The 24554-nt window shown below is 42.9% G+C and overlaps 1 protein-coding gene across 1 annotated transcript in view; it reads right to left on the reverse strand.

Moving 5' to 3' along the window:
- LOC145406793 (uncharacterized) overlaps window positions 1-22962 on the reverse strand; it is a 137882-nt gene extending 114920 nt beyond the window's left edge. Inside the window, exons 1-2 of the mRNA XM_080277890.1 lie at window positions 21884-22962; window positions 19770-19924 (exon numbers count right to left, since the gene is read on the reverse strand). Coding sequence (XP_080134016.1) covers window positions 19770-19924; window positions 21884-22962 — 1234 coding nt within the window. The remainder of the gene's footprint in view (window positions 1-19769; window positions 19925-21883) is intronic.
- Between the last annotated feature and the right edge of the window lie 1592 nt (window positions 22963-24554).

A 24554-nucleotide genomic window follows, 5' to 3' on the forward strand; every position in this document is an offset into this window, starting at 1 on the left:
TGACTCCCGACCTTGGCTAGGAGAGGACAGGACGAGAAGAGGTGGAAAGTAGGATGCAGGGATGGAAAGTACGACGGAAGGGATGGAAACGGGAGAATAGATTGAAGAATTTGGAGAGAAAGGATGATGAGGGAAGAAAGACATAAATTTAAAGAGAGAATTGGAAACTGAAATAGAAAGAATGACATACGAGAAATGGATACGACGGAGATTCATTTGGGAGATACAGGGAGGAGATTGGAGGGAGAAGGAGACTTAAGGATTTGAACAGGGATGGAAAAGGAAGGGAAAGGGGTGGAAGGAATGGCAAAAGAAAAGAAGTGGCAGAGAACATATAAAAAGAAATCTGGAGGGAAGAAATGGATAGAGAATGAGCCTTAAGGATACAGATGTGGAAACTAGGACAGAGTGGATGGCAGGAGACGGATGGCAGTGAAGGATTCGGAAAGGAGAAATGGAAGGAGAGTTAAGGATGTAAGTGAAGGATGAATGAAAATACTGAAGCGTAAAGTTAAGGAATAATCATGGAGAAGTGGAAGAGGAATTTAGGAGAGTCAAGGAGGCATAAAATGGAAGTGGAGGTGGATGCCAGAAGAGAAGTGGAAGCGACTGAGTGGAAAGTCGTAGAATTAATGCGGGGGGAGAACTGGAAGGAGACGTAAATATGTGGAAGTATTGATGTGAAGATGTGGAAGAGGAATGAAAGCCCCGACCATGAGAAAGTTAGTGAAAATTTTAAAGATGATATATGTAAACAGGAAGATTTACAACATATAGAAATAAGTATAGTCTATTAATTTTCATCTGACGGAACTGGTCCACTTTAAAGCTTGAATTGGTTGCATGAAATTCGTTTAATATCAGTCCTTGTTTACTACAGTGTTTTTACTTTAACTTGGGCCCGGATTTTCGTCCTTTTTGCGGTTTATTTCAAGTACCTCGGTGACAGTACTACAGCTCTATATCCTTTCTGCCGCACTTCTTGCATATTACCATCATAATCTAAATTTAACCACTTGCTATATCTCAGTATTCAAGGTGGAGAGATAGCAGTTTTAGCCCAAGGTAGAGAAAAAAAGAGTATAGTCAAATCAATCCTCCAATCTAACCACATCTTCAAGTAAGCTGTAAGGAAATAGGGATCTTTACCTGGTTAGAACAAACGTAGTATAGTAGCAACAATTAAAAAAAGTCTTAAGGTACGATACAAACTTAAAATAGGAGAGTGAGTGGACGAAACAGCCCCACAAAAACAGAAAACAAAGTGATAGGACCTTGAGATAGTGTCCCAGGGTAGGCGTCCGATAACAGAGAACAAAGAGAAGTATGTGACACAGGTAAAAGTTGATGAGGTACAGAGATAACGAAATGGGAGACAGAGATAACATTCCTTACTTTGTCCGGCAACGTGTTAACTCTGATACGATAATGGTGTATTTTTCTTCCATGCAATCTACCCTTATCTTTTCTCGTCCCTTCATCCCCTCCACCCATTTCTTCTTCACCCATCTTTATCGAAGGAAATTTACCACGAATAAGAATTTAAGTGAGATGCGGTGGGTATGTTTGCAGGGAATACGACTACGCTCGAAGAATGAGATTGAATAGTGATGCTACATAAGGAAAACCTAGGAAATTATGTGGTAAAGTGAGTTATAGTGATATGAAAAAGTAAGGAAGTGTGTAGTAAAGTGGAGTATGAAGATGTTAACAAGGGAAACCTAGGAAATTTTGTGGTAAAGTGAGATAATATAGTGACGTTACATAAGAAGCTATAAAATGCTGTAGTTCACTTAGGGATGTGAGAGTGGCTAGTAGATGGTATGGAAATGTTATGGTAATGGGTGTGTATACTATTTTAATGGGACTGTAATGGGGAGTTGCCGCCCATCTACTCTCCATTCTATCTATATCTTCGCCTCTTCACCCTTTTTCCATCATTTCACTCTTCCCACTTTCTTCCTTGCTACTTAGTTCATTCCACTCTTCCCTTTTCTCTACTATATTTTTTCTTAGACTTCCCTCCTTCATCTCAGCCTGCCAACTCGCCTCCCAGCCCTTCCGCTCCCTGCTACCTCCCAGCTTTTTTTTTTTTTTACTCTTTTTCTTCCCAGTCGCCCATACACTCCTCTGCTTATTTCAGCCGTCCTCTCACTATTTCTTTTCCGTCTCTCCAATTTTTCCTCCTCTTTCTCCCATGCATTTCTCCTGTCTTCCTCCATCCTCCCTCCTCCTCCTCTTCCTCTTTCTCCGTCCTACCCATTACTTCTCATCAGTTATCCCTCCTCCTCCTCCTCCTCGTTTAACTCTTCCTGCTCTCCCTCCTCCCACCTCTTTCCCATCTCATCCTCGTAACTTTCCAAACCCTCTTTCCTGCTCTTCGCTCTTTCATCCTTCCCTTCCCCTCCTCCTCCTCCTCTCCTTCCTCCATTTTCAATTCCCTCTCCTCTCCTCGATGTTCTCTCTCTCTCTCTCTCTCTCTCTCTCTCTCTCTCTCTCTCTCTCTCTCTCTCTCTCTCTCACTTGGCAAATGGCTTCTTGGTCCCCAGAGTCCCTCCTCTAATGATGAATAATCCTGAATTATCTTTCCTGCCGACTCTTCTTTCTTCCGTTCCACCTTCCCTTTCACGTTCCTACCTTCCGTTCCACCTTCCATTTAACCTTCCTACCTTCCGTTCCACCTTCCATTTAACCTTCCTACCTTCCGTTCCACCTTCCTACCTTCCATTTCACCTCCTTACCTTCCGTTCCACCTTCTTTTCTGGCTTTCCAGCCCCGTTTCTTTTGCTTCGCCATTATTTTCTTCTGTTCCACCTTTCCTTTTCCTGTTCCACCTTCACTTCTTCAGTTCCTACTTCATTTCCAAGTTCCTCTTTCGCTTCCTCACTTCCTTCTTCCCACCTTCCGTTTCACCTCCCTTTCTTCCCATTTTCTTCTTTTTCGCCTTGTCTTTTTTGTTATTTTTCTTCTAGTTAAAATTTCCACAACATACTTCCTCCATTGAAAGAGCTCTTCTGTGTTTTTCTGTGTTCTGTGTTTTTTCTGTGTTCTGTGTTTTTTCTGTGTTCTGTGTTTTTATTTGTGTTCATTTTTCATTCATTTTCTTTTCATTTTCTCCCAGTCTTTCAGTTGTGCTTGTATCGTCCTAGTTCTCTATTGTTTTGTTATTCAGTTTGTTCTGCTCACTCACTAACTCACTCACCTACTCATCATCATCACCATCATCATTCACCTTCTTCCTCCTCCTCCTTCTCCTCCTCCTCCTCCTCCTCCTCCTCCTCCTCCTCCTCCTCACACAACCTGCCTTCAGGGTGTTGCCAAAGCGATAGTCCTTCCATTCTTCATCTCTGTTTTTCTTCCCTCTACTTTTCCGCTTCCTCCTCCTCCTCTTCCTCCACCTGCTCTTCATTCGTCCTCTTTACCTTTCCCCCTCCATCACTTCCTTCTCCTCCTCCCACTCTTCTTCCCCTTCCTCCTCATACTCTTCTTCCTCATCTGCCTCCACACCTTCTCTTCCCTCTTTCTCTTCTTTCCACTCCTCCTTCCTCGCCTCCCCCTACCCCTTTCCTCCTCTCCCTCATCATCATCTCATCTTTTTTATTTCCCTCTCCCTCCTCCCATTCTCTTCCATCTTTATTGTCTTTCTGATCTCTCTCTCTCTCTCTCTCTCTCTCTCTCTCTCTCTCTCTCTCTCTCTCTCTCTCTCTCTCTCTCTCTCTCTCTCGCTCTCTCACACACACACACACACACACACACACACACACACACACACACACACACACACACACACACACACACACACACACACACACACACACACACACACACACACACACACAGCCTCGTTTGTGTCTGGCTCCGGGACAGATGTTGGCCAAGATCCCACGCTTTCTTCCACATCCCTATCCTTTTTCTTTATCGTTGTATCCCTCTCTCTATTTTTTCTTTATTTTCTTACTCGTTTTCTTTATCTTTACATCCTCTTTCTTGTTCCTTTTCATTATTTTCTTTATTCTTTTGTCACCTTCTCTTTCTTTGTATTCTTGTCTTTTTTCTTTTTTTACTCATTATTATTATCTTTATATACTCTTTCTTGTTCATTTTCTTCATTTTCTTTATTCCTTTACCTCGTTTTTCTTTATTTCCTTATCCTTTTTCTGTATCTTTCCCTCCTTTTGCGCCTATTTCGTTATTTCTTTGTCCTTTTCTCTCTCTTTCTATTATTTTTTTGTCTACTTCTACTTCCCTTTTCTATCTCTTCGCCTACTTCTATTTTCCTTTTCTATTTTTTCGTCGACTTTTATCTTTCCTTTTCTATCTTTCTGTCTTCTTCTGTCTTTCCTTTTCTCTCTGACTTTATTTATGCTTTTGTTCTCTTTCTCTATCTATATATTTTTTTGTACGTATGTGTCTTCTGTAGCTTTCCATTACAGTTATTCTCATTTCATGCTCTCTCTCTCTCTCTCTCTCTCTCTCTCTCTCTCTCTCTCTCTCTCTCTCTCTCTCTCTCTCTCTCTCTCTCTCTCTCTCTCTCTCTCTCTCTCTCTCTCTCTCTCTCTCTCTCTCTCTCTCACACACACACACACACACACACACACACACACGATGTAAATCTGAGCCTTACTTTTCATCCTGATTTTTTTATTTAGTTAAGAATTAATAAATAAATAAATAAATAAAGTGAACTAGCTCACTCACTAATGCTGTAAACCTCTCGACCGGATTTGATACGGTTTCTATGGAAATGACCTCGGCTCTCTCTCTCTCTCTCTCTCTCTCTCTCTCTCTCTCTCTCTCTCTCTCTCTCTCTCTCTCTCTCTCTCTCTCTCTCATCTGGTGTGTGTGTGCGCTTTCAGGACATATTACACCCAGTATGAATAAGCATTAACGTTTATCCCCATTTAGAAATTAATCTGATTTCTAACCTTCCTATAAAGTTTCCTCGATTCACTGCTATTTGTATCAGGCACCTCACGTTTATTTTACACAGGCCTTTGATTTTTACACCATTTTCCCCCCTTTACTAAAATTTAAGCCAACGTTTTTTCTCTGACGCTTTGGGAATGGCAAGATTTTTTTTGAGTAGTTATGCATTCAGATCAAACCTTCATCGCCTTTTTAATGTATACTCTCCTTTAATGGTTTCCTCCTACACATTTGACAATTTTCTGTTCTCGGGAATTTTACTATCCTCCCACGCACTCCCTCCGTTCTTCTCCCTGCGTCTTCATACCTCCCTCCCTCTCCCTTGTGCCTCCCTGTCGCCTTCTCTACCCCTCCCTGTCCGTCCTCCCTCCCTGTCCGTCCTCCCTCCCTGTCTCCTCTTCTTGAGTTCCTCGTTACCTCCCACACCTCCTTCACGCCCTGCCTCTTTTGTCTCCCTCCCTCCCTACCCTTTTTGCCTCATTCCTTACCCCTCTACCTCTCTCCTTCCCTTCCTCATTCTCCCTCTCTTACCCCCCTCCCTTCTTCCCCCCTCCTTACCTTCCTGCCCTCCCACCTGACCCCCATCCAGGTCGTGCCTCCACTGTAATCGGATTAGGTTCACTGCTATCCACGCCCGCTGCTCGTTTTCTCTCACTCCCACATCTTTAAGTGAACCCCAGGCCTACGTTTTCTTTCCCCCATTCACCTACATTTCCTTGAACCCCTTCTGAACCTTTTTTTTAAATCGTTTCTGGCTTTTTTCCACCTCTTTCCTTGATCCCTTTCTTTTTTTCTAAACCTCTTCTGATCACTTTCCTTTTTTCCTTAACTTCTTCACCTGTTTTCCTAATTCACATATATTTTCTGGACTCCTTCTGACAGCCTTGCATTTTTTCTTTCAATCTTTCTTTGCCTTTCACCACTTTTCGTTCCTTACCATTTCTTTTTCTGAAGTCTCCATTTTCCTGACCACCTTCTGACCACCTTGCCTATATTTTCTTTATCTCATTTTCTTCTTTTCTTTCTTCATCTTTCTGTCTTGTCCTCATTCATTTAGCACTGCATCTGTTTCCCCTTCATTCACGACCCTTGATGTCTTCCTTCGTCTTTGTTTTCATTCTTCATCCCACTTTATTTTGTCCTCATTCTTCTGGTATTTTTTGTTTTTGTTTTATTTCCTCCTCATTTACAGGATTTTTTTTTGTTTGTCTTTATGTTGTCCTCATTTTTCTGTTTGTTTTTTTTTCCTTTGTCTAGTATTCTTCTCTCCTTTTTGTTGCCCTCTTTTTCTCTCTTTTCTTCCTTTTTCCAGCCCTCTTTTTCACCTCTCTTCTCTCCACGTTCCAGTTCTTGCCCTTCCCCTCTTTTCCTGTTCTCCCTCGCTCATTCCTTTTATCAGTACTTCCTCTTTTTTTCCATTTGTTTTTTTCCATTTTTGTTTTGTTTCCTCTTTGCATTTTGATTCATTCTCTGTTCCCCTGTCCACTCTTTCCGATTTTGTTTCAGATTCTTTCGTACTTTTTCGTTTTTATCCTTGTTTATCGTTCTAGATTTTTTTTTATATCCAGCATCCGTCCCCACTTACGTACCTATCTATTCGTCTGCATATCTACCGGGTATCTGTCTATCTATCTATCTATCTATCCGTCTGTCTGCCTGACTGATCTTTATTACATTATACCCACTTTTCGTCCTATCTACGTACCTTTTGATTTTGTATATAGCACTTCATCTACTTTGTACCTACCTACCTACCTACCTACTTACCTACATGCGTACATACATACGTACATACGTCTCTGCTTACCTGCCTCCCTGCCTACATACATCCTCACCTACTCACCTACCTACATACCTATCTACCTACCTGCCTAACTGATTGACTTCTCTGTTACATGTACCTTTTGATTTAGTATATGGCAATTCATCTACATCGTATTTTTATATATTTTCCTTTTCTTCTTCTTCTTTTTTTTTTTGAGTCCCCCTTTCCTGGTCCGTTATGCAGAGGAAGAGGAAAATTGAAAAAAAAAATGGCGAATGTTTACTTGGCATATTTTTACCTGTTCCTGCCTGGCCTTCAGCGACATCCTTCCCCGGAGTGTGCGAAATGTTGAAGTGAAGGAGGAAGAAGAGGAGGAGGAGGAGGAGGAGGAGGAAAAAGAAGAAGAAGAAGAAGAAGAAGAGGATGAAGATGAAGAAGATTAAGATGAGAAGTAAGATCAAGACGAAAATAAGATTAAGATGAGGGATTAAGATGAAGAACAAGACTAAGATGAAGGAGGTTAAGAAGATATCAAGCCACAGCGAAAGAATGGCTGGCAGGTTTAAGAGTATTGGAAGCCTAAAGGAGAAGCCACGAAGAAGCTGTTGTTGTGTTTCCTTGCTCCAGCTACACCAGGCCTCCATCCCAACACCCTACACCCCTGCCGTAATCCCCAATCCCCTCCCTTCACTCCCCATCCCTTTCTTTTTTCTCTATCCTCTTCTTCCTTTCCCTAATCTTTTGTTGTGCCTCCCAGCTCAATCTCCGCCAGGCTCTGATCCTCTTGACAGTACACCACACACACACACACACACACACACACACACACACACACACACACACACACACACACACACACACACACACACACACCATAGTCCCCAGTCCCCCACTCTCTGATCTCCCAGCCACTATATATATATACTTCTGCCCCTTCCTCATTTCCCTAAGCTGCTGTGGTGTCTCCCAGGTCTCTCTCTCCACCAGGCTTCAAATCCCGTGACCCTACACTCGCCCTCACTATGACTGTAATCCCCAATCCCCTCTCCACTCCCTCACCCACTCCATGTATCCCTGCCTTCCCTCCTCTCTTACCCTCGTAGTGCATTAACTTTGTAGGCCCATTTCATTTCCAAACCCACTCTATCCATCTTCCTGTTCTCTCTCCCCTTCTACCCCTCCCCACACACTACGTATAATCTCTATCCCAATTCCTGTCCTTCTTAATTTACTGGTTCACCATGAAGTTAAAAGGGGCAAGGAGGATGGTAGGATAGATACAAAGCATGGACGGTGAAACAGACGGTAGGAATATAATAGATATTGTTATGGTTTGGTTATTTGATTCTTGTTAAGCATAAACCCACTGAGCTCCTTTACTTTGCATCGTTATTTTCTTATTCCCCCTTACCTGTTCTCCTTTATTTACCTTACCCACTTTGCTACCTCATATTACCTCATCAAGCCTTTTCCTCTCCTCCCCCATTTACCCAGTCCTCGCTCTGCTTCCTTACCTACATACTATATCTTTCCCCCTTCCTATCTTTACCCATTTACCCTAAACACCCATTTTACCTCTCTTACCCACCCCATATATCTCCATCCTCCTTCCTACCCTCCTTTATTTACCCCACGGAGCCCTATTCTTCTTCCTTTACTCCCTCGCCCACCCAATAGGCTTCAGTCCTCCTTAATCTTCACCCAATCTGTACTTTGATCCCCTTTATCCTACACTTTTACTCCTTGATCCTCCCTCTGCCTTATAGCCCTTAATCCCCCCTTATACAGCCTTATACACTCATACCCATTAGAGCTCCCTTATCCCTTACACTAACCCTCTTCTTGATCATCGTCATCCGCCCTTACCGATCACATAGAGAGAGAGAGAGAGAGAGAGAGAGAAAGAGAGAGAGAGTTAATATATTCCCATGAACATAAATGTAGATGATAAGAAGGTAGAAAGCAAATAAGAAGAGTTAAATAAAATCAGACAAGAACAACAAGACTAAAGAAAACAAAGATAAGAAGAAATGGGACGTGGGAAAGCTCAGAAGAATGTATTTCAACACGCTTCAAAAAAAGAAAAAAAAAGTGTAGAATGAAAAACTGTCCCCAGCGGAATGAGAGAGGAAGGGAGAGCGGAAAGATGCTTATCGGGATGGGAGCCAGGTAGAAGGAAGATCATGATTTAGATACAGGTGAGAGAGAGAGAGAGAGAGAGAGAGAGAGAGAGAGAGAGAGAGAGAATGTTACCTAGTGTTAGAAAATACTGACAGGTTTTACTGCGCATGAAAATAAAGGAACAAAAACCGAAAGCTTGCGAAGGTTCTCCAGGACAAGAGAAAGCGAAAAAAAAATAATAATAATAATAAGTTCCCCCAAAAAATAAACAAAACCCGGAATAACAAAATCCAGAATAGAATTATGAAAGTGATCTAAAATTAAGTGAACAGTCAGTAATAACTCATGATCGACAATCCCGTAGATTACTTAACAGTTTGTAACCCTTATCGAGTTTATTGGTCTGAGCTGCATTGGTTGGGAGGAATTGATAAGAGAGAGAGAGAGACGCATGCTATCACGTGTGCTGTCTCTGAGGAGGGTGATAAGAAAGGAATTTGCCTGAAGTGATGTGATATAAGGTGTAAGACGACGCACTTACAGGTGGAGTGGATGAGTTAGCTGTTTTTAATCATCTTATCGATCTATCTGTGTTTATGTCTCTCTGTGTATCTCTGTTTTGTATATCTGTCTATTTAACCAACCGATAGTCGTATTTCCTGGTTCCTCTTTTCTGTCATATCTTTTCACTTTCCTCTCTTCTCCTTCTCTTTCTCGTTCCCCTCCTTCTGTTGAACTCCTCTTCATCTCCCTCCTCTTCTTGTTCTTGTCCTCCCCCTTTCCTTCTAATTTATGTTCCCTTTTCCCTTTTCCTGTTTTCCCTGTCTTCCTTCATCTACTGTATACATCTCTTCCCATCTCCTTTCATACTATTTTTTCATTATTCTTCTTCCTTTTCTGTCCACGCCCTTTTTAAATTCATTTCATGCCATTTCTTCATTACTCTTTTTCGTTGTATTTCCGAGCCCATCTTTAATTCTTCTTCTGCCTTCTCTTCCATTCCCTTTCCTTCACTGCTCTTCCTTCATTTCCGCTCATCTTTCCTAATTATTCCTCGTCCTTCCTTCTTTCCCATCGTTTCCCAGCTTCCCTCCTGCCCTGCTCTTATTACCTCTCCCTGGCTTTTGTTTTGGCCTCGTCTTGTTAGCTTTATACCTTTGCTGCTTTTGTTTACCTGGCGTTCATGCTCGGCCGTTGTCTTTATCGCCTTCCTTAGTGTGTCCTCTTTCCTCCTCTTATCTCTCCCTCTTTCTTCCTCTTCGCTCTCCTTCGTCTTAGCTCTCCCTCTTTCTTTCTCTTGTCTCTCCCTCTTTCTTCCTCATATCTCTCCCTCTTTCCTCCTCTTATCTCTCCCTCTTTTTTCCTCTTGTCTCTCCCTCTTTCTTCTACTTATCTCTCTCTGTCTCTTCCTCATATCTCTCCCTCTTTCTTCCTGTAATCTCTCAATCTTTCATCTGTTTTTTATTTAATGAAGCAGTCTTCCTCTTACTCATTCCACTGTTCAGCTGTTGTCGTTATTACCCTCTTTAGTGTGTCCTCTTTCTTCCTCTTATCCCTCCCTCTTTCACCTGATTTTTTATTTAATTAAGCAGCTTCTTCCTCTTATTAACCACTTCCAGTCCTACTTTCGCCTTTTCCTTTTTTTTTTTTTTCCCCCTTCACTTTTTACTCGTGTTTTGATAATCTCTTCATGTCTTTGTTTTTGCTTTACTTCGCACTTTGAAGAATGTGGAAGCTTGGCCTCTTTATTTATAGGTTTTATTATTGTCAAGCTCATTATATATTTCTGTATAAACTCAAATCTCATTCTTTTCAGTTTTTCCTCCCTGTTAAAAACCACATGATCTTTTAATACTAATTCATCCTTGCTCAGGTAAAATTTTCAATGCCGCATACCTGTGTTCATTAAATATCTTTTCATTTGAAAAGTTTCCTTCTCTCTCTTTAATTTTCCAACCATCCTCTGACACTTCCTCTCAAAGTTTTTCTCAGCTCTTTATGAATGTATTTTTTTTTTTTTCGTCTGATTTCTGTTGCTTTTATTCTTCAGTCACTTCCTCCCTTTCTCTGCTCTTCTAAGTATATCCCACTTTTTGTTTTTATTTTTTCAGCTCCCTCCATTTCACGTTGCTTTTTAAATCTGCTGGAAAGTCCTACCTGCCTTACCAATATATTACCTCTCCCCTTCACTGCCCTGTCAGCACTTTTCATTCTCTCTCTCTCTCTCTCTCTCTCTCTCTCTCTCTCTCTCTCTCTCTCTCTCTCTCTCTCTCTCTCTCTCTCTCTCTCTCCTATATTACCTCCCATTTCCTCCCTTACTTTCCCTTCCCTATCACTCTCGACTCACCCTATTATCGCCATCCTGCCGTGTTTCCTTCTTTGCAAACTCCTCGGCTCACATTTCATTTTGAGTGACACATTTAGAATTGTCCCTGATGCACTGAACCATTTGAGTCTTTGTTACCTGTAGGAGAAGAAAAACTGCGCCTGTTCCATCACCCTCATGCGTCCTTGATTATGTCTTCGGGTCCTTGATTATGTCTTTTTGGGTCCTTGATTATGTCATTTTGGGTCCTTGATTATGTCTTTTTGGTTCCTTGATTATGTCTTTTCGGGTCCTTGATTATGTCTTTTTGGGTCCTTGATTATGTCTTTTTGGATGCGTATCGTGGCAGCAATAAACAATACGATAGATATGACTGAATTTAGGTAAAGTTGTCATTTAGGTGTCTTGATTTTTACATTACCGTGAGTCGTTCAGATGGAAAGCATTATACCCACTTATGGAAGTCGTGTTCATTGAGAAGATAAAGTAGTTTCTGGCTTAACCTGAAGAGGATCCAAGTCGGGCCGGGACCGTTGCATTTTCTCAATAAAACACAATTTCCGTATGTAGATATAACTCTTCTATTTTCACTTAGTCTTCCTCCCAGCACACACAGAGTCATATTCTCCATCCCTAGAGTGACGGGTGTGTTCTGACAGATTCACCCTCCTGTCACTCTATCCTCTTCCCCTACACGTGACATGTGAGGGGGGAGGGGAGGGGAGGGAAGTTGGAGAGGGCTGGTATGGGAGAGGAGGAGGGGAAGGATGTGAGGGAGAAGGGGAGGGCCTGTGAGAGGGGAGGAGAGGGGAAGATCTTTGTGTAAAAATAGACGCCACCATCAAGAAAGTGTGTCTGTCCTCTCCAACGCGGAATCGAAGCCCGGTCTCCCTCTTGATAGGTGGGGACACTGTAACCATTATACCACTGAATATTTAACACTGAAGACTTAGCACTGAAGATTTACAAAGCTGGACCATAGGGGGGAAAGCGCTTTATCTCCTCTGTCGATACTGGAAGCCATAATACTTTTGTTTTTTTCGAGGTGGAGGTGGGACTCAGGTGAAGGAGGGGGCCAGGACGAATGATGTACTTAAACGATATAACACCCAGAAGTTAACAGATTTTTCCTTGCTAACTTTGACAATGGAAGACGAAATATTTGTATGTGATAGCGATATGAAACTTGCAGCAAAAAATAAGCATGTGACAAGGAAGGATACGCTAATAACAAACGAGTATCAGAATGAAGGATGCTCTCTGTCGTCTGAGGAAGAATGGAAAGTATGGAAGACGGAACAAAACTGGCTGGGATTTGTCGATTTGGTTCTGATAGCGTGATAAACTCGGAGGCAGAAGTAACTATTGTCGAAAACTTGTGATGTGTGCAAGAAACCATGAAAGTGGCAGATTTTGAGAGCTAACTTAAAGATGTGATAATCCTCGGTAATAGTGTAATTTTTTATCTTCGCCTCTCACACAGGACGCCAGGGTTCGATTCCCAGCAAGGAGGACACTTATTTTTACCATCCGATCTATTTTAGGATGTTGTTGGGCGAGAAATTTCCCTCTCGTGTCCGTCCTTTTACCTGTTGCATATTTTCCTGGTTTGCAAATATTTTCTGACAGCTTATCACATAATGCACGATATTTTGGTGTTTACTAGAGCTATTAATTGTGTGATAGTACTGATAAAATTCTGTGTTGTGGCATATAAAATAAACACTAAGTATAAATCTTAAAATCACTTTGTTCCATTACGTTTGTGATTTACCGCTCTAGTTGGATAGGTGTATGTAGTGGGTGTTCATTTAGTCGTATTTCTTTCATCAGGATTATACATGAGGTGTGTGTGTGTGTGTGTGTGTGTGTGTGTGTGTGTGTGTGTGTGTGTGTGTGTGTGTGTGTGTGTGTGTGTGTTCCATATCCTTTAATACACTACCATATGATTCACCACCATCCTTATTTCCTTTCGTGCACCCACAATTTGTCTTTATTTTCTTTTTTTCTTTATTACTGTTCACCACTCCTATTTCTTTTCGCTCATCCACATTTTTCTTTATATACTTATTTTTTACATTAATATCCACGATCTTTAGTTCCTTACGCGTACCCATAGCGCTTCATTATTTTCTTCTTTCACTTGTTTTTTTATTTTCTTTGATTTCCTCTTTGCCTTTACTCACTGTCGGTTTTCTCTACTTACTTTTCTTTATTTTCTTCTTAAATTTTTCTGTATTTCTTTATTCTGTTTCCACCCGGCCTTCTGCACCCACACCTTCATCCTCGGCTTCCCTCCACAACCCACCTGAGCCCAGGGATTCACACGCAGGCATCCCAGCAAACGGATATGGTAGAGAGAGAGAGAGAGAGAGAGAGAGGGAGAGAAAGGGGGGAAGGAAAAGTCGGAGAAAAGGAGAAATTGGAGGACGGGAAATGTAGAATAAAGATGGGAGGAGAAGAACAGCAGAAGGAGGAGGGAAAGAGAAACAGCAAAAGAAAAGGAGAAGGGGCAGGGAAAAGAGGATGAGAACAGAGTGGAGGGCGAATACTTGTAACTCCATCTCTGTACGATGTGGTCCTTCATGTAAATAATATCTTCTAACATAAGCCGGACAAAAATTCATTCGTGTAATTCATCCACTGAAAGGATTAAAGAAGTGTCTGGGGTTGGGAGGAGGCCGAGTGAAAGGAGGTTGGAGAGGAGGATCATCAGAAAGAGGGTACTGTGAATGGGTGAAAGGAAGAGAGAGAGAGAGAGAGAGAGAGAGCATACCTACCTATTTTTATTTCATGCACTTTAATACAGATACACCTCAAAATCTAACTAACTCTTCCTTGATCCGCTGCCCACCTGCCTGCCAGATATCACTGAAATACGATAACAACTTTTTGACATCCTGTACACGCGCAGACAAGGGTGAACACATAACCTTCGTCCAGCTTCGTTGGCGGAGGTAAAAACTTGGCATTGAAAAGGAGGGGAGGGAGAAAAACTGAGTGGACAAAGAAGTGACAGAATTACAAGGCTGTTTAGAATGTAAGTACTAAGAATAGACAAAAGGAAAAATAGGAGGCAGAGGGGAAAAAAATAATGGTGAGCAATAAGAGTGAGGAAACTGAAGAATGAAGGGACGCAAGGAGGGAGAAAATTTTTTAGTGAAACATGGGGGGAGTATGGTGAGGGAGAGGGTAAGAATGAAATAAAGGAAGGAAACGGAGCGACAGGTACTAATAGCCACATTACAGATGGACAGAAAGGGGAGGGGAACGTTAATGCTATGTGGCCAGGAAAGAGATGGAAAACGAATGAAAGTAACAATGAAGGAAAGAGAAGGCAAATAGCAGTGACGTGGATGTCATAATGAAATGGAACATTTATCGTAGTGCACCGCTTCACTTTATCTCCATATACCCAGATAATATAATTTGTAATGAATATTATATATATATATATATATATATATATATATATATATACCGGTATATAGAGATCATCATATTGAAGAAGTTAATAACTTCTGTTTTGAAGTTAATGAAAGCTATGCCAGCACATAAGAGAATATTCTTGGATATTATGCAAAGTGAATCGTTCAGGAAAAGGTACTACGAAGTCTCTTATACCAACTAGAATACGACTCAGTGGGTCGTATTCCAAGTGGCTGTGGAGATTTCTTGGCACATCTTCCTTGGTGATTTTTTTCTACACATTAATACACCATATCCTCTTGTTTGTTACCGTTACAAACTGTGTTGATATTAAAACGATACAAATAACACACAAGAGAATGTCAAGGTGTACTATGCAATATAAGTCGCTTAGAAAGGAGTGCTACGTCTCCTACCCTAATAAAAATACGTTATGCAGGTGTCAACGTATAATATGCAGGATAAAGAGCAAGAGAAGAGATGCTGCGACCTCGCTTACACCTACGAGTGAAGGTGAGACGAACGCTTAGGTAATTGCTTTAGGGAAGATAGGCGAGGGTGAGGTGCTTGTCAGAGGAAACTGCTAACTCAGTAAACGGATTGCCTTAACAGTTTGTATCCCCTGCCCATTCTATCTTCACGAGAGAGAGAGAGAGAGAGAGAGAGAGAGTGGAGTAGTGGTGGAAACAGGTAACTTAATTGACTGACTGAACACCTTGTCACGTGCTGACTCCCACTCCTTCACAGTCTACTACAGAACGTTACATGTGGTACAGCTGGGATGATGATGATGATGATGATGATGGTGTGTGTGTGTGTGTGTGTGTGTGTGTGTGTGTGTGTGTGTGTGTGTGTGTGTGTGTGTGTGTGTAAAATTTAGAGACGAGTACACACCCACACACACAAAAATAAAGACAGGTACATGGAAAGTGTGTTTAAGGGCCAGTATGAGAGAGGCGACAGAAAAGAGATACAGCGCTTTACGTAGCGAGTAAAAATGAACTGGGGTATGAATGTAATGGAGGGAGAAAGAAAGAAAGAAGCAGAGGGTCGGGGGAAGGACAGCCTGAAGCAGTGATAATGGACTGTGCAGGGAAGCAGTTCACAGAAGAGCTCTCGTCACTTGGGTAATGGTCGGGATGTGTGGGAGGGGAGGTGTGGGGAGGGGGGAAGGTGTGTGTGGGGAGGGGAAAGGTGTGGGGGGATGTGTTGGGGTGTTGTCTTGAGAGAGAGAGAGAGAGAGAGAGAGACGTCATTTTTATAAAAGGACCAAAATGAAAATATAGTTTTATCACACTTTCACATATACTTTCCCCTCAGTGATCCCCCCTTTAAAGACCTCCTGGCTACGCCCCTACCACACACGCAAACCACATGTAATTCTCTGTAATGCCTCTCGTCTGTATGAAAGCAGGGAAGGGAGGTCTCATTCAGGGACTTGTGTGATGGCATGTTTCGATTACAGAGGGGAGTTTTGTGGCGTGCTGGTGGAGTTTATGGTTCTGTGTATGGGTATGTATGTATCTATGTGCGTAAAGGTTTGTATGTGTGTATGTTCCGGTATGTGTGCGTGTATGTGTGGTCCGGAATGCAAGTATATATGTATGTTTATATATATGCATGTCTGTGCAGTGTGTATGTATATATATAAATGTATGTATGTATATGTGTGTGTACCAGTATTTTGCATGCACAATAGTGAAATGAACTGGACATAATCCATATCCAAGCCCTCTCCTAGCCCACTGTTTTGTCACTGAGCAGTTGGGTGTGCATTATCCTGTGTTGTTTGTGAGGCTGTGTGAATCGTGATTAGAAAAAAAAAAAACATGCGATTAGGCTTACATCCGTGACGAATTAATATGATGTGGATTTGGGTATATGTGCGTGTGTGAGAATGTAAATGCGTGCGATATACATGTGTGTGTGTGTGTGTGTGTGTGTGTGTGTGTGTGTGTGTGTGTGTGTGTGTGTGTGTCTCTCTCTCTCTCTCTCTCTGCTTGCGTGCGTGATGTGGTGTGTGGTGTGTGGTATAGGGCTTGATGATATTACAGTTGTTTGTTGGAATGGTGTCACACAAGTTCCTAATGGTGATGGTCCTGCAGGGTTACTTGTTAGAGCAATTCCCCAAACTACTGCCTTCGATGCCTTGTTTGATGATGATGATGATGATTTTAGGGGTAGTTATTTAGTATAGTGTGGTAAGGAATAACAGTGGCACTGATAGTAGTAGTAGTAGTAGTGTCATAATGGTAGTTGTGGTGCGTAGTGTCGAGGTACAAAGTGTGTAGTAGTTATGGTTCTGGTAGTCGTTGTTGTGATGGTAGTAGTTGTAGTAGTAGCGTGGTTGGAGTGGTAGTTGTGGTGGCGTAGTGTGGTAGGATGGAGCTTGTTAGTTGAAAGTTGGTACAAGTGTCATGTTCAGTCCCCAGAGTATCACCCCGTACACACACACACACACACACACACACACACACACACACACACACACACACACACACACACACACACACACACACACACACACACCAAAGCAGAATCGATACAAAGAGGCTGAAGATACAAGCTTTTCAACTTGCACTTAATAATGGCCACTTTAATATCCGTAAAGCTTCGAGATAACCAAACTTTTACCTGATACTTAAGATTCCCAATACTGAACTCTTAATAGGCAGAGCATCGATAAAAAAAAACAGGGAAGACCAATAAACACAAAAATACTAGAGGATACAGGATTATAAATTACTGTATTATAGGCTCTTACATGATACAGTAGTGGCTTGTTTTACTGATCCAAGAAAAAAAATGCCTAAACCCTTCTTGCTGCCTCCAGACGATTTTATTCAGCTTTAGATTCGTCTTATGTACTGAAGGGGTTAATGAAGGCTGTATCAAACCCCTCCAGGTCGGAAAGCCTCTCCTAAGCTGTTGGAAAAATCGTCTGAAGAAAGAGTATGTAAAAGAGGTCAGCGTAGTAAAGAATAAACCCTTTTTACTTGAAATTTAACTCGTCATTTAAAAGACATGAGAAAAAGGAAATTAATTAAAGGAGAGAAAAATTATTGGTGAGCAGAGAAGCGTGTGGGAGGAGAGGAGTCAAGGATATTGTTGAGGTGGAGATGTAAAAATGAAGGAGGGTGGTGCACTCTGCTTTTAAGTAAGAGGAAGAAAGAAGGTAAAAAGAAAAAGGGAAATGGTGACGTTGAGTGGTGGCTTTCAAGAGAGAGAGAGAGAGAGGCGGAGGGGGGATGGGGAAGGAAGGGAAGGCGAGGAAAATGAGGAAGAGTGAAGCCAGTGTTAAAAGTGAGATGGAGGGAAATATTACTAAGTGCACTGAGTGTGAGGGGAAAGAAAACGAGGGGATAGAGAAAGTGGGGTAGTGTGAAGGGTGAGAAAGAGAGTGAGATGGGCGGGCAGTAGAGTGAGTGAGCTGAGTGTGAGGGGGAAGGAAAATATTGAAGGAGTGTAGGGAAATGTGAGAAAAGAGAGAGTGGGGAAGGAAGGGTGATGAGTGGAAGTAAAGGAAAAAAGTGTAGGGTTAGCTGTAAAGGGAGGAGGAATTGAATATTAATTAGTATGAGGTGAAATGTAATGAGGAAGGAGGTGGTGGGTAGAGGTTGAAGCAGAGAGAGAAAAGAAAGAAGAAAAAAAGGAAGGTGAGGGAATGGGCCTTAGTACGTTGAAGAGTTACATTTTTCTCTCTCTTTTTTTTTTTAACCTCCAGATAATTTTTTTTCAGTTTGAGAGAGCTTCATTTACTCCATCAATAAGCCTGTGAATGTTCACATTCACAGGCTTAAAAAAAATTGTTTGAGGTAGCAGGATTGAATGGAAGAAGATGAAGAAGAAGAGGTTGATGAGGGCGTGTGAGATTAAAAGTGAGAACACCAAAGAAGAGGAAAGAAAGTCTTGAATGATTAAGATGCGAGTAAAGATCGTCCACAGCACTTCCAAGGCTCTTTCACTGCCACCGAAGCCCCAAAACATCGGACCAAGTTACACGTACAGGGACCGAGGCACCGATAATCAATAAGCCTTTCACCCTCTGCTGGGAACCTTAATGTGGATGTCGATGCCCAAACTGATGTCTTGTATTGTGCGTAAATTAGGCTGCTTTACTGAGATTGGTGGGTGATTTAGGAACAGAAATAGCCTCCTTTGTGGACTGTGAAATGCGAAGATGTGAGAAGGAAGAAAACTATATTATCTATCTATTTTTGTCTATCTACATATCTCTCCATCTATAGCCAGTTGCCTTAATCCCGGGAGTGGCCACAAATTAATCGCCTCCATGTCATACTATTCTCCCAGCAACACCAGGCTGCCATCTCCAACTCCGACTCCCTTCTCTCATATACCCCCACCCGACCCTTACATCTCATACTCGGCCTTCCCTTCCCATTCCCACCGCCTACCTCACCCACATATTCCCTTAATCATAAAACACACACACACACACACACACACACACACACACACACACACACACACACACACACACACACACACACACACACACACACACACACACACACACACACACACACACACACACAAAACAATCTTTTCTCATTCTCCCGGCATCATAGCCCTTCCCCCGAAAAAAAAATCAAATCCTCCCTACGCCTGATATGATGCTGAAAAAAAAAAAAATGTAGACGACCGAAAAAAAAGTCCATTAGAAGCCAAGTTACCTAGTTTCTATATTTTTATTTTTATTTTATTTTTTGCCTCGATCACAAACTTCTGGGCTTAATACGAGGCCAGGTGAATATTTAATACAACCCGGAGGCAAAATCGTTTCATATTGCTTCTCTCTTTTCGTTTCTTTTTTCTTAAGTCTCTGTGGGCATTGCGTAAGAGGATGTTAACAGAGCTTAAAAGGATGTTTGAAGGTTTGATTATAATCTCTGAAGGAGGTGTGTGGAAGTTTATTGGCGTTTTGACGGGAAAAATGTTATGATAAAAGCTGACTGGAATCCGTATGTCTTGTATAGGAGGTGGGTATAAAACAGATAGGATGTAGTATCTATGTATCTGTCTGCCTATCTATATACCGTACAGATAGATAGATATATAGATAGATAGACAGACATAGATTAGATGCCACAGTTCATTTTCTTACAAAATAATCTACGTTTTTCAGGGGGAATTAGTTTAGCAAAGGAAACATGTATCTTCGATGGTGTCATCAGTACTCACCGAGCAGTTTGGAGAGCCAGTCAGCCAGGTCCTCCTTGAGTGGCAGCAGTTGACGCTCGTGTGCCTCGGCGATCTTGGCGTTCAGCAGCTTCATGTACTCCGCCTCCGTCTTGGGGTACTCCTCGTCCTCCAGCTCCAGGCAGAACGACGGCTCCCTGGGGTGTACCACGGGAGGTTACCAATGGGGACAGGCGGAGAGGTAAGGTGATAGTCTCTTTAGGTCAAGTTATTAAGAAGTACCGTAAGCTAATAGTCTGCAGAGTTATTAGTAGGTACCATAAGCTGCTGGTCTGTTTGTCAAGTTATATAGAGGTATCGCAACCTGATAGTCTGTTTGCCAAGTCGTTAAATGGCTGATATATTTCATGACCTGTTAGTTTTATTAATGTCGTCAAAATTAAGTACTATTCATGGCTAGGCTTGACTGACTTATATAGGTTGAAGATTTTGCCTTGTGTAACAATAATAGTGAATTTTAGTGTTAGCGTTGGGTCGACTTTTGATATATTAGTGTGTAGCAGTGTCTGTATGATCGTGAGATAGCCTTTGTTTGTATAAGTAGTTAGTGTAGTAGTAGTAGTGGTGGTGGTAATAATAATAATAATAATAATAATAATAATGATTACAGCGATGGTGAGCATTTTTTGGATCACGTGCTTGTTTATGAGGTTGAATGGTAAAGTGACTACGTTCAGAGTTAAGGGTTGTATGAAGTGAGTGTTTAATTGGCAAATGTTATAAGTCTGAGTGGTATTTTGGCCATAGTTGGGGGTATATAGCCAACCGGATCGTGTGATTTCTACGTAGGTCACATCAGGTCATTGGTGCCAGGTGGCTGGACACACTATTGATGTGGTGTATAAAAAGGACGATATTGAAGGCGGGGGAAGACGAAGGACAGATTATATTATATTTCAAGTTGACTAAATTGTATGAAGAATATGATGTGATGTGGAATGAAAGGAAGAAAGAGGCATTTAAAAGATAAAGATTAAATGTACAGGAAGACTGAATGTACAGAAATTCAAGTAGCCTACTGTACAGAATTTAAAAATGAACACAGATTAAAAATGTTCCCTGCCTGCTGAAAAACTTAATACCAATCCCTCTTTGCAATGTGAAGAACAGAGAAAGAACAGTGAAAAGTTATCAGAACATGACTGTGAAGAAAAAGTGCTGAAGAGGAAATGTTTAATTGACAAGAAGAACGTCAGAAAGCTACATTTTCATAGGCATAATGCTACTATGGCCATCAGGGATTTTAACATTGTGATACAGAGATTACAAAAAAAAAAAAAGAGGGGATATGTTTTAAGCACTACAGTATTATGGGTAGTGAAAAATCAAATGTAGCATGAAAAAATGAACAAAAAATTACAACCATGTGTGATCAAATGAAGGAGAAATAGCAAAGAAAAAAGTGGCAAGAAAGAGTTGGCTAAAAAGATGCCATAAAGTGAAGGGAAAAAGTGACGCAGCGGACATTGGCGGGGAAGAGGAGAAACAGAAGTTAAGAGGAAGTTGAGGAGGGGAAACAAGAGCAATTGCGTCGTTTAGGGCAGTTGCCCTCCTGACATTGAGGGATGTTGAGGAAGGCGATGGAATGAGTCTAAGAAGAGTTTTAAATGCGTAAGAAGAGTTTTAAATGCATTGTGGGGTATATTTCTTCACAGGGGAGGAATGGGGGAAGGAAGGAAGGAAGGAGGGAATTGGGGATATGTTGTGGAGAGGCGAAAGGAAATGGACTATGCTGATGGAGAGGGAGAGGAAAGTGACGATTTTTTTTCCATCTCACAATGAAAGGTTTCTGGGAGCCATATTCTTCCTAGCAGTGGATATTTCAATAGCACATTTTTAGTAACTGTTTATTCCAAATATTACACCGTGCTATTACCTTGTTTACTTATTTACATATTTGCCAATACTGATTGATGTGTGCAATGGGATGATGGATGTGTGGTGTGGTATGTTGTGTAGTCTGCCTCAGTGTGGTACAAGAGAATATAAATGTTTAGTATGCAAAATAAATCACAGAGGCAGAGGGGCTAAGTAGTCTCTCATGCCAGGTTGAGTAGGGCCCTAAGTCAAGGCTTCAGTTAAAAATGTTGACTGACCTTGATTTACTCCTGGGTGTACGTGGAGTGCGGGGAGTCCTGGGAGTCACCATCACCTCCGACGATGAACTGGACTGCAGCGCTGACTCGAGCCTGTCCGCCGCATCACTCACACCAGCATCCTCGTACACGCCACTTGTGTCCATACCACCCCCTTCACCCACTGTCTTTGGCCCGTCCTTGATTGTGGAGGAGGTCATGGATACAGGGCGAGCGTCGGTAGTGTCGTTAATACCGGTTCTCGCTTCCTCTGCTCGTCCGCCATTGCCTTCGTCCTCTGGCGGCCCCGGGGTGGTTGGTGTGGTTCGCCTGCTGCTGGGGGTTGCGCCTCGACGTGAGCCGCTCCTGCTCCTGCTGGGGGTTCGAGCCGGTTGATCTAATACGAATTCAACACTGCCCCTGACAGGTATGTCATCGTAGGAGCGGTTATTGCGTTGGGTGGGTCGCTCCGGTACCTCGGGCTGGCTAGTCTTTAACGGTGGTGGCCTTTGGCCCCGAGGAGCGGTCCCGGCTGCAGCGTGGAGGCAGCCTACAGGGGTGCGGTCATGTGAGCCATACACCCGTCGGATGAACGTCCCAGGGGGGTGCGGGGGCGGAGTGCAATCCGGTTCTGGGCGGATGGGGGCTGGAGGAGGTGGACCCACAGGAGAGCGGGCCGGAGAACGGGCTGGGGTATAGGCAGGGTTGGTGTCCTGGGATGCTTCGTTTCGCCACCATCGCCCTGAGTCTGGTATGGCGTTCCCGAAGGCCAGCTCCACAGGGGACATCGTGGCAGGGTCATAGCCACCATTATACAGGGCCTCTCCTGCACCATCCGGGGGATAGCCAGCTTGCGTAGCGGCGTATTCGTAGGTAGTAGGCGCTGTGGGAGTTCGGTAGTGAGCCACCGTAAAGAAGGGCACTTCATAGTCGCTGTCCCTCCTGCTGCTGGGGTACGAGGAAGGCGGGGCTTCTGTGGGGAAAGGCGGGGTGTCGTAGGATCGCGGCGGTGGGTCTTGGTGCGGCGTGAAGGCTGGAGGGGCCGGGTCGCCTGCCCTGGGTGACGGCAGGGACTCCGGTGTGCTGCACAGTGTCGTCATCACGTACACTCTCCTCACCTACACCTACACCTACACCCGCACCCAGGCAGCCGTCCTCAGCAACATGCACCTGGTGTTTTCCGGTGTATGGGGCGGGTCGCAGGCCAGGCTTGGGTGCCACGCTCTTCCCCTCGCCGCCGCCACACGCTCATGGACGCTCCCACTATCTTCACTATCTTCTTGGATGCTCCCACTATCTTCACTATCTTCTCCTACACTGCGGACCGGCGCTCTCACCCTCCTTCTTGCCGTCCACCATCATCTGCTCTCCACTAACCTCACGTTCACCAGTGCTATTATTACAGAGACACAGAGTAAACACAACCACGGAACTCACAACCTACCCACCACCACTGCACTCCCGTTTGGTGTGTTCTGTATTAAGCTAAGACCATGAAACACGTTAAGGAGTACCGTGAACGTCTCCTGCTGTTACCGTGAATTAATGTCACTCGATGTTAGCGCAGCCACTTAATGTCACCGCCTCACAACCATCCTCGTCACCTGCAACAGAAAAAAAGAAAAAAAATATTAATACTAGAATACACCACCTGTAAAATTAATATACTGTCAGACCACATAAACTGTAATTGAATTTAACAAAGATATCCGCTGTATCATCATAATCAAAATCGTCATCATCATCATCATCATCCAGACCTCTTTTTCCCACCTAAGGATGGGGTGTGGTAAGGTCCTGAGAGCAAGAAAAACCCTGATAAAGTAAACTGAAACTCTGCTATTACGAACTCTCCTAGTTAATCCTGACTGACTCCTCTTAGCCACAATTTCCCCCGCAATAGCAGCGCCTCTGACATGGCCGCACCACAGCTCTTGCTAATTAATTTTGGCGGGGTGGGTAGCGCTGGGTTCCATCAGCGCGAAATAAATAGCGCAATGGCCGTGTGCGTGACGTTAATGCGTTGTTTCCCGGGACGGAGTGGCCCACCAGAGGCAAAAGGAGAGAGAGAGAGAGAGAGAATTAAAGTTTATGGTTCTCGAGGCAGTGAGGGTGTAGTCAGTATGCCATTTTTCAACTGGTATCACTGAATTTGGTAAAGAATCTTAAATATGTGGTGATAAATAAAAATAAGTGTAGATCTAGCTGTAAAGTCGTAAAAATTTCATCCTTAAATGTGTTCTCAGATTTTGCTTCTTCTTTTATGTATACTTTTATTGTGAATGTATTCCCCTCCGTATAACTTTATCGTGAGTGAATTATCCTACGTATACTCTTATCTTGAGTGTATTATTTCTCTCTCTCTCTCTCTCTCTCTCTCTCTCACACACACACACACACACACACACACACACACACACACACACACACACACACACACACACACACACACACACACACACACACACACACACACACAATTTCCTTACACTGCCACCCCCTGCGCTCGTCCCCACCCTAACCCCAAGACACCCTGAGCTTTAAGGGATCCAGGAGACGAGATCGACAAGACTTTGGGTGTCTGAATGGGGTCCGGGAGTGCCGTACCCTGGAGCTATTGTCTACGAGATTTCTGGGTTACTCTTGCCTAGACTAAGCTTGGAATGGGAAGATCAAGGAAAGGAGGGGAAGG

The sequence above is a fragment of the Coenobita brevimanus genome, chromosome 71, assembly GCF_032717465.1.
Source record: "Coenobita brevimanus isolate Jiangsu-jjx chromosome 71, ASM3271746v2, whole genome shotgun sequence".
Classification (NCBI taxonomy): domain Eukaryota; kingdom Metazoa; phylum Arthropoda; class Malacostraca; order Decapoda; family Coenobitidae; genus Coenobita; species Coenobita brevimanus.